Source organism: Gordionus sp. m RMFG-2023, chromosome 2, assembly GCF_954871325.1.
Source record: "Gordionus sp. m RMFG-2023 chromosome 2, tfGorSpeb1-WG-v2, whole genome shotgun sequence".
Taxonomy (NCBI): Eukaryota; Metazoa; Nematomorpha; class Gordioida; order Chordodea; family Parachordodidae; genus Gordionus; species Gordionus sp. m RMFG-2023.
The window spans coordinates 54,832,176-54,843,762 of record NC_088776.1 but is presented as its reverse complement, the minus strand read 5'-3'; the positions used below and the strand labels follow the sequence as shown (position 1 = coordinate 54,843,762).

General features: G+C 27.2%; 1 protein-coding gene across 1 annotated transcript; it reads right to left on the bottom strand.

The window, feature by feature from the left end:
- Nucleotides 1-8,243: 8,243 nt before the first annotated feature.
- Nucleotides 8,244-10,239, bottom strand: LOC135924473 (uncharacterized protein DDB_G0288629-like). Its single transcript, XM_065459529.1, has 2 exons — nt 10,144-10,239; nt 8,244-8,492 (listed from the first exon to the last, which is right to left on the bottom strand). The coding sequence occupies exons 1-2, from the start codon at nt 10,237-10,239 to the stop codon at nt 8,244-8,246; spliced, it is 345 nt and encodes a 114-aa protein (XP_065315601.1).
- Between the last annotated feature and the right edge of the window lie 1,348 nt (nt 10,240-11,587).

The following is an 11,587-nucleotide window of genomic DNA, read 5'->3' as shown; positions in this document are numbered from 1 at the left end:
ACATTTTTTTTTTGGAAAGTATTTTTTTTATTATTTTAATTAAGATTCATTTATTCAAAGATAATGATGAACATATAGATTGTGTTATTACCTTGGTCTATCTACCTTCAATTTATTTTTATCGGAAGATTATCCCGCTCATTAGGCCTTTTTTTGAAATTTTTAAATCGTTTTCTTATCCTGTAAAAGATATTAATGTTAATGTTGTTGTGGTGTTAGATAGATATTGGGTAAATCTTGATATAAGTAATAAACTAGATTTGTCATATTTTTCTATAACGTTATCAAAATTAATTATTTATATTATATATATATATATATATGTATATATGTATTAATAATAATAATGAGATTTCTATATTTCTAATTCTTTATACCTGATTTGAGAGAACAAGGGTGAGAGATTATTATGTTGCCGAAATATTTATAATCAAAATTAATTAATGTCAACGTGCACACTCCATTTCATTTTGTGATCGAATAATCATTTAATTTTCCGAGCCAAGGTAATATTTCGAAATATTAATTATAAATGTAAAGGGTAACAAATATATAGATATAATATAGAAGAGAAAGGGTTTCTTATGGTTTATATAAATACTTAAACATATTTCTTATGCACTTGTCAGGGAATATCCAATAGTTATCAAGATAATTTTACTAAATAGTTCCTTTTAATCTTGGAAGAATTTTAAGCTAGAAAAGTGGATAAAATTTGTTTTTAGGAATATGGGTTTACCTTCCTGCAAAAAATATCAAAGATATTCCCATTAAGGAAGCCATCACTATAGAAGATAATTTTGCCTAAATGGTCAGTTTTATTAAACAAGGGTAAAATGATGTATTTATACATATGAATCAAGTTAAATGAATAATTTTATATATCATATGTTCAAAATTTTATTAAATTTTGTGATTTTACGAGTCATCTAACCTATATTATTGAATTTTGAGATTTAAAAAATTATTATAATTTCAAAATACCTTTAAAAATGGGAAAATAAATAACCTTATTTTAAAATTCTCATTAATAAATATTCGATTTAAATGCAAATTAAATTTAAATGATGCTTCATAAATTATATTAAAGCTACGCAGTGTTGATCGATATTTTATATAGATTTAGTGGCGCACTGGTCATAAGATCAGGTAGGCGAGAAAATGCGATTTTTGATGCCAATCAGAAAAATATATGCTTCTTGAGATTATCATTTAGATATTGCTTTATTAGTTTTTCCCCATTTATAAAACTATTTTGTTAATTGTAGTTATTATTAGAGATCTGCAAAGTTAGGCCGGCCCGTACCCAACCCGAGTCCGGCCCGGCCCGAACTAATTTTATTTAAAATAATCAAGTTCGGGCCGGGTCGAGCCTAATATTTTAAAAAAAATACGGGCCGGGTGGGGTCGGACCTTGGAAATTTTTTAAATATATCTAAATTTATCAATTTTATATTGAATTTTTTATGTAAAATAAAAATATTTGATTTTATTTATTGAAACTAAACGACATATAACATATGTCTTTTATTTTGAGTAATTGTAAAGATTAATTTCTATATTTAAATAAATTATGGCCGGGATAGGTGGGTAAATTTTTTTAAAAAAAATTTCGGGCCGGGCCGGGCTTGAAAAATTAGGCCCGATGCAGATCACTAGTTTCTATGCATTATTTATTATACTATAATTTTCTTAATTTTCTTGATAGTATTTCAATTATAAATATTCCAATTAGTTTTATAGCCGCAAAATACATTATACTATACCACTTTTTTGCTCTCGATTTATATACAACTATTAACTAAAAAAACATGCTCACTTCACAGAATTCTATTTACTTACTATACGAGCCAATCTCGCTTATTATATATACTATTATTAATAGTTGTTTATTGCTTATTTGGCTGTCACAAATTTAAGTTGTTAGTTGAACAATGTGCTCACTTGCTTGAGGAAAATCAGCACGTCGAGAATTGTATTTGCGAAGGTTTCCATGCCCATATTTGCCATTAAATGGCCGCAACATTAGGTGGGTTTATTTTCCATAATTTTTATTGGAGATCTATTGTAGGCCTTTGGCTATATTAGATTTTTATAAAAAAAAATAAATGGGTTTCTACTTTTCTTTTTTATATAATTTTTGAATCATAGTCGTTATTTTAAAAAAAATTATTAGCTTTTACTAAAACTTTTTTTTCAAATTCTTTCTTATAGTGATATATAGTATCCATTTTTTGGGGAGAAGGGGGTGTAGAGGGAGGGGATTATTATAAAGATATTTATGCGAACAGAGCCCTCCCCCCTTGGTTACGAGCCTGATATTTATTAAATGAACGAAATGATTGTATAATAAATTCTAGCCTTTCTTGGAATATTAAAGGCCTCTTTTTTCTATCGCTATACATGGGCTTCTCTAAATTTAATTCCTTTGAAATCGATGCCTAGTGTTGTTAAATTTTATCCAGATAATTTTGACTAAGCCTCTAGATTCCGCTAACCTTTGTTCCTTCTACAAGCTAAATCTTCAGGCTTGCGTAATATTATTCTGAATAAAACATTGAGTTAGCCGTTTTTTAAATTCGGCTCAAAACGAGCCGTTTAACAACACGATGCCTATGCTTGATAACAATTTTAGATTTTTTTTAAATTTTGCTAAAAAAAATTTTTAATATTTAAACTGTCTACCAAAGGTAATGATGTATAGCGTTGAGTGTTATCAATTTTTTTTTATGTGCTTTTACTTAAAATATAAGATAAGGTAATAAATTATTTTTTATATATAAAAAAAATTAATAACTTAAGTTTCTATAGATGTTGATTTATTGCGGTATTATACTTTATAAAGTTCGACCTTAGCTTGAATCCTAGAAGGACCGGGTTTTTTCTTAAGCCAACTTAAGGGATTTTGTGCACCAGATATGATGTATAACAAATAGGAAGTCACCGCCATGGTTGATAATTTAGTCAAATAAAAATTAGTCTTATTACATTTAAATAAAATTTTATATCGAATGTCATTAATATATCATACCAGTCTATCAAACGCATTGAAGGTTAAAATAAAATATATTCTATTTAAGAATTAGAGTAGAACTAAGGCTTCCTAAAATAGGGCAAACTCTATACTTAGAGCTGCGTCTTAAATTTTTGAAAATAAAACTCAATTCAAGATATGATTTTGACTATTTGACTTATAAATCTATTATATAAACCGAAAATAAAGATTGTAAAAACATAAGATTCCAAAATATTATAAATCGGGGAAAAAGAAATGTATATATATATAATTGATTTTTGAATCGTGATTTAAAATCCGATATTTAAGATAATTTTTATTTCGCTTAAAAGTGGTTTCTCTTTAATGACTTGAAAAGTTGATTGATATTTGAGAAAGTAAATTACTAATCAGGCATTGCTTATTGGCTTACTCCGATATTCAGTGCTTCTATAATTTTGGTTCTGGTATGATAATAATCTTGGAAATTTTTTCTTATTTTGGCAGTAATTGGACTTTCTTTTAAACTAAACTGGTAAAAATACAAATGTAGAAAATATGTCCTAATTATTGATATAAGTTTCATAATTTATACTTCCACTAGAGGTTTGGCTGACTTGTCATTTAAGGCGTGTTATAGTAGTTATTATCTGGCCTCATTATTTTTTGTGATCATCATTTGTATTCGAAGAAATAATAAATAAATAGCAACATATCAACGCAAACCAGATATTTAAAACTTCTATGCAATAGAAATATACTAATTTAGTACTAATTGATTTGGTATAGGTTTCAGAGATATCGTTATTTTCTTTATTCTATCTACCAAACGGATTAAAGTATAGAATTAAGTATTAAACATTGATATATTTTTTATAATAATGCTTTCAGTCGTTTCTGAAATGTAAGGTTAGCCAAAATTTAGTTAATAAAGCCCACATTAACATATGTTAAAATTAGTGCCTTCAAATGTTCAGCCCACATATATTAAAAAATATAAATAACCACGGGAAAATCAAAAAATAATAATCAACGTTTATCTTAGGCGGGCCCCGGCCGGAGTCTTGATAAAAGAGGGTTTGGAAACAAAGTCCCCTATAAAATTCTTAAACTCCTCCCCCCCCCCTCCTGAATATACCTAGCGACCATTGTTTCTACGTTACCAAACTAAGGTAACCTTTTATTCATTTTAAAATACAAAAGATGCGATTGCCAAATGTAATATTTTTTTCAGTCATATAGGCTAATTTATTATATACATTGTTTTTTATATTAAATTTTATAATTTTTGGCAACTAAAGTATTTTATTCGCAAATAGGCTTTAAGTGGCATTAATAATTTATACATAAAAGACTTTTTATGATATCTTTGGTATACAAATTATACATTATATAATTCAACGAACTATACTTATAAACAGTTCGTTCTATGAACTTTTTACCCCTAGCTTTAATCATTGGAGTGTCAATAGACATTTTGTAAAACTTTATTTTCAAAGCTCAAATGAGTGTTATAAAGTATAACGAGAAAATATACAAAGGGTCACAAACACAACCCGCTAGTATTGGAATTTATTTGGCGTATGAGGAAAAAAAATAAGAAAAGTTATACTTTTTTAGGCCACAAAATTTGTTTCTTATATATTTAAAAGTTAAAATGTAAAAAATAAAATAATTATTAAACATTTAAATAAATTACACTTAATATTTCGTAATTTAATCATAGTATTGAAAATGATTTATTTACTATAAATAATATATTGGAAAAATATTTGGGTAACAATGATAACGCGAATAACTATTTGACATATTTCGCCAAAAAACCGCTATTTAACCCAAATATTATAAAAAAAATTCCCTCTAGTTAAATTTGAATTGAGCATAATATATTAAGTCTTAATAATTTAAAAATTTGCAACGGTTAAAATGTTCCAACTTATTTAAACTTTTAAAAAGAGAATTTTTAAATATTAACGTCTACCAAATAAAGAGATATTTATGAGCAAAAAGGAACATTAATAAATTGCCTGTGTGTTATTTATAATAAAATTTTGTACCCAAAATGGGCAAACTCAAAAAGTTCTTTTTTTGATTTTTTTATTTAAAAAATTACATTCCCATATTTTATTGTTTATACTTAAATAAAAGTGATGAATGTCAAAATTACAGCATTAAAAATTTTATTTCAACTACTTTGCCCTGATGAGCCATTTTACTCTGGGTAGATAAAATGGCGAAATGGCACACTTCACGTAATTAACCATACCCCCCTAAGCTATTATAGGTAGAGATCTATACTTTATTTCATTTTGTAGATGATGCATTTTGCTACACATAAATATTTAATTTGTTCTGTTTTGTTTCTGTTTCAAAATTTTATGGTATAAAAATGCAAATATTTTATGAATCCTATTTTAAAACGAAGAAACTAGCTCTTTATTTTAATTTAACATAAGTAAATTGTGTGGAGAGGAGGGGGGGAGGGGTTATTTTTATGATCCAAATATATTAAGAAGATTGTGCCTCCCTCCTCCCCCAAAGAAACGATATAGAGGAGAGTGAGATAGTTAAATATTTTATATGAATCTAACGAGAAGATTGGATATGACCAAAAAAAAATAGATAATAGTGCCATTATATCTCTAAATTGATTTGTTTAAAATTAAATATGATTTGCGCCAAAGATCGAAGTTAACAGCTAGATTTTATTTTACCGTTAAAATTTATATTATATTCGCTCAATTCCTTTACTAAGATTATGTGTGTGAAAGTATTTTTGCCAGTATGTTTGATTTTATTTGTGCAATATGTTCTAGTTCTTCGCGAAATATTTATAATTTTATTATGAATAATTAAAGGAAACCGACCGAAGACTTAGGAAAAAAACGAGCCGAAGGCCGGCATAAAGGGTGCCTCCATAAAAATAAAGGCGCTAGAAGAATCTTCAGCTGACCCCGAATCACCAGTGCGCTCCTAGTATACCATTATAACAAGTTTAAAAAAAATGACAAAAATTTGAATTTTTATATTATTTACTATTTAAAGCTTTTTTTTAAAAAAATTTTTTTTATTTAATTTCCTTTATTTTATGTTAATTATAAATAATCGTAGTAAGGTAATTTTATACAAAATATAATATTTTTAAATTTTTTTATAACTCCTTTATAATTTGTTTTTAATTTTTTTTTATATAAAATAAAATTTTTATTTTTATTACTATTTTTTCCTATTAAATAAAAACTACATTAATATACAAGCTTATTAAATTATTATTTTTTTAGAGATTTAATTTGAAAAAAAAAAGAATATGATAAAAAAAATGATAATCATCTTTTTATAAAATATTAATAATATATTAAGTAAGTAAATGTAAATAGGTAATATAAATTCAAGTTTATGGTCAATATATTAAAATTGACTTTGAAAGAAAGAAAGAAAGAAAGAAAAGAAAGAAAGAAAGAAAGAAAGAAAGAAAGAAAGAAAGAAAGAAAGAAAGAAAGAAAGAAAGAAAGAAAGAAAGAAAGAAAGAAAGAAAGAAAGAAAGAAAGAAAGAAAGAAAGAAAGAAAGAAAGAAAGAAAGAAAGATCTCTTTGAGATGTTTAAAGGTAGATATAACTTTCTAAAAGGTTTGAGTGAGCATGGGGGGGGGGGGGGGGGGGGGTGATTGCATCTTAGGGTACTTCCCTATTGAGGTCTCAGTGACACAAACTTGTAGGGAAAGGGAGAGAGCTCTGCTATAGATCGAAGCATTTTGATCTAATTAATGTGTTTGTAATTTGATAGTTAACCTTTATTTAATAGGTTTTATTAAAATTTTAAATAATTTTTTTTTTAAAACTTTACAATATTAATAATCATAAAAAAAAACGTGCTATAAAAATGTGAAAATACAAATTTGGGAGAAAAAAAAATTATACAAAAATTACAAATATGTATATTAAACATTATATATTTTTTTTAGAAAAGAATAAAATATACTTATATTATTTATAATTAATTAGAAAAAAAATAATTGTATTTCGAATTTTTTCTTTCTTTCATTTACCAGACTTGAAATGAATCATTTTTTTCCTTTGCTTTTTTTGGCACCTTTTTGATGCAAAAATAGAATATATTTATAAATATTGTAACATTTAAGAAATAGTTAATTTTACTCAACCGTTTTAGTTAAGTTTAATAACTTCATATGCATTATCGATAGAATGTCACAAGAAGTAACAATACTATACGTATTCTCCAGGAACTCGGATATTTACGGGACCGAAAAGTATAAGATCTTACCCTGTATTCATAGTCAGCGCGTATTCGCGGTGAAGTATACTTTCAACTTCGCCCCGAATTCGCGCTAACTGTAAATGCGGGGTTAGACGAGAAAACGGAACTGAACTGGACTATGATTAAATTCAAAAGCCTTCTGGAAGTTTTAGAAAGGCGCTGAGAAAATATTCCCTTCTTCCTGTTTCCTAGTATAGCAGATTCTCTCAATGCGGGGTGAGACTTACTTGTTCTACAATAATTCTGTCTTCTTTAAGTGCAATAAATCATCTTATTTTTATGATGCAATTATCATTATATATCTTGATTTTAGATTTTTACAATCCCTGTTATAAAATTGACCTTATGACATTTATCTTATCAAAAATAATTATTGCGGGGGAGGAAGGGGGTAAAAGCTGCTGCCCTGGTATATTTAGTTTCTAAAAAAATAATTTGGCAGACATTTATAAACTATTAAAAAAATTTTAAGATCAGTATTTTTTTAGAGGGAGGGGGAAGGTGGTTTAAGGCCAAGGTGTAGAGGTATCCTCTAAGGATGCTATAGAAATGGATGACTTACACCCTATAATAAAAACCTTTGAATCACAAATTAACCATCAATTTTCAATTCAAAAATCAAAATGAAATAAAGAAGTGCTCGAATTTAAGATGAATGATGTGATGAATGACTATTTAAGACTATAATGAATAATGGTATCTCATTTATTATGTGCCCAATAACGACTAAATATGAAGTCTACTCTGAACACGAAGGTTGGACCAATTGTCGCACAATAGACCAATCAATCCTTTCGGGTTTTGGTCCTTAGACCGCTAGATCTGGGCCGTCGGTCGACATTCACTATTTGTAAGACTACGGTCAAAGTTGTTGTTTTTTTTTAACTTATATTTTCCGTTTAATTCTAACCCACGTTTGTTGAAATGTAGCTATGATTGAATCATATTTTTTTTTAAATAGGGAATGATGTATTTACTGACCCTTGGCTGAAGTTTTGCTTGGGCTCTTTTTACCCTTTTTACCGGCATCTTTTTTCTTATCCGCTTTGTCTTCGCCTTTCTTCTCTTTTTTGTCCTTTTTGTCTTTCTTGTCCTTTTTGTCGGTTTTGTCCTTTTTATCCTTTTTGTCTTTCTTGTCCTTATCTTTTTTGTCCTTTTTCGGCTTATCTACACTCGTTAGGGATTCTTGCGCCTTGAGCGCCTTTTTAGGGGAAATTTTTCCCTTCAATAATTTTTTTTTTTTAAAAAAAATTTAGTAATTTAGAAAGAAATATATAACATATATAAGTCTATATCAATTTTGAAAAGTTGTACAATTTGACAAAATAATAATGGATACGCCCCAAAACCTAAAAGAAAAAAAGAAAGAAAGAAAGAAAGAAAGAAAGAAGAGATAATAATTGACAAAATATAGTTACATTAAGAAGAGGCCTATCCTATTTTCTAGATTACAGTTCGGGGGGGGGGGGTAAAAATTTAAAATTAGGCTGCTTAAATTTTAAGGGATTGATTCCGGGTTGGAGAGTTTATGAAATTTCTTGTAGCATTTAATAATCAAATTTGTCTTAAAACACATTTAGAAAATACACCTAACACGTGGCCTAACACGTGAATCAATTTTATAATTGAGGGAATAATACGATACGCACCAAAATGTAATTATTTTAGATTTATCAGTTAAATTAAAAAAGAAATATTGTATAAGAACAACCAGGTAATACCTGTTTATATAACCCCAAAATTTAATAAGAATCGATATTTTGTTAATTATGCGTAACTATATTATTAAATGAAAATTATTTTTTTTTAAAAATGTTAAAAAATTTATTTGGAAGATTTTTCTTTGACAAAAATTTTGAAGCAAAAAAAATCTTTTGAAGAATTTTAAAATTGAAAAGAAAAAAATTTTTAAGCTGTGTCCTAAATATCAAAAATATAAATAAATAAATTCTTAATTTTGAGGTTTTTTTTTCAATATATTTAGGACACAGCTTAAATTAATATCAAATATTTCAAATATTTATTTTATTACAAAGTGATTTACAAATCTCAGGTAATGATCCAAAAATACTGTTTAAGCCTTCTCAAAAAAATCTTCAGAAATAGAGAAATCTTTAAGAACATCTCAAATTCTGCTTTTAATTATTATCTAAAATTTAAATACAATCGAGAAACAAAAATTTAAAAATATTACTTTAAAAAAAAATAATTTGCCCTATAATTTCGAACTTAACTTGTCAAATTATTTGGTCATGAATATTTACAATTTATTTATATAAGGCCAAGTCCAAAATCTTCTTTTTTAAAAAAATTTGAATTGTTTTAAAATTTTAATGAAATCTTATTTTGGATATGTTTTTATTTTTACAAAATTTGCAAATCGTATTTTTTTTTTGATATTTTAGACTTAGTCTAAAACAAATTTTTCAGATACAAATTATTATATAGGTCGGTTCGTTCCTTTTTAAAGATTTTGGTTCAGCCTCTTCAAAGACGAATTGTATAATGAATGACTAGTAACATGACTTTAAATGACATTCGTTTACTTACCATGTCGGAGCTCGAGGTCATTGATTGAATTGAGGGTTCTTTTAATAAATATTTTTTTTAAAAAAGCATTAGCATAATAATATATTTTATCTTTCCTTTCATTTTTATTTACTTCTCGCCACTGATAGCTCTGACAGTTCTTTGATGGGGGAAATCGGTTTTTTTACTTTTTTGATATCAATTCTCCCACCCTAATATAAATAATAATAATGACAATGATATTCTTAATCCTTTATATAAAAAAAAATAGATTATGATAATGGCTAATGGCGAACTTAGAAAAAAAATATATATATTCTTAAAATATTTAATAAATGTAAAACTTTATCAAGTTGATTATGCATAGAAACTCTCATGACGGAAGCTCTAGTAGTTGCGTCTAGATTGGTCGAAACCTCTTTCAGTTCTTGTACGGACATTCTTAATTTCTTCAAAGCGCTGAAAATCGTTAATGGAGAATCGTCCTATAAATTAAAATTGTCGTCGCGATTAAGCTCGTTGGCGTTAAAAAATATATTTTATTTTAAGATAATAAAACAAAAAGAAGAATCGAGAGTTGGTATACTTTTCTCATCATCGTATCTCCTCTATTAGACATTATGGCATCGTACAACGCGTTTGCTTTACCCAAGATATTACTCTAATTTTGGAACGAGAAAAGGGGAAGATTGAAATATATTTTTTTAAAGGAATGTTAAAAATGATATTATTTTTTTTACAGGTCGTTGATTTCCTTCTTGACTGATGGTAGCCATTATGTCAGCGATTACCATTTCATCATCCATTTGGGAAATTGCTCTGGGCATAGAAATTGGCATAGAAATAGGCATAGGCATAGGCATAGGTATGAAATCCCGTCTAGCCATAAAATCGCGATATTCCGGAAGTGTTGGAACTTTGATAATACATTATACGAAGATATATTTGGATATATTTCTTTATATATTATTTTTTAGTGGCACGTTTTGAGGACACAATGTTTTTGGAATTAGTAAGCTTATGGAAAAAAAATACTATGTGATTAAGAAAATCTATACATCAGTCTCACTGCAAAATCATCTAACTTTAAAAGTTTATAAAAAACTATTTTAATATTAATAATGAATATAAGATTTAAATAATGGAAATTATCCATTTATAAACCTTAAATTAAACATAAATTTGTATAAATTTTACCCAAATTTTTGAAATAAGAATAGAATGGAAGATCCAAATAATAATGAAATAAGGCATATTTAATGGATATTTAGCTTATAAGATTAAAAAATATTAAGGCAAACAAAAAACCATATTGAAATTCTTACTTAGTTAGACACTTTTTCAGTGAGGATCAAAAATATAGTAAAAGTTATTAGTATATACTGTATCTTTGTATCTTATTTTCTTTATAAATCGTAAAACGATCATTTATTTTGACTCCATAAAATTTTCTCGGGTTAGGAACAGGGAAAAATATGGCATCCAATACATTGAATTGAATGCAGGTGTGGTACCTATAAAAAACATAAAAGAGGAGTAAAACATTTTATAGAGATTTCTATTATTTTTTTAAAAAAGAAATTAGGTTACCAACAAGCATTGAGCAAGAAATCATGAGTTTCCGTGATTTTCTCCATCTCCCTTCCCACCATGCAAAGTTGCCTCACAGTCATATGTACAAAGCGTATGCAAGCCATAACATCTCTTATGTGTCTCCATCTATCGAATCGCGAATGGTAGATCCATCTCCAAGCGGCTATGAAAACCTCGATCTCATCCTCTACGGCT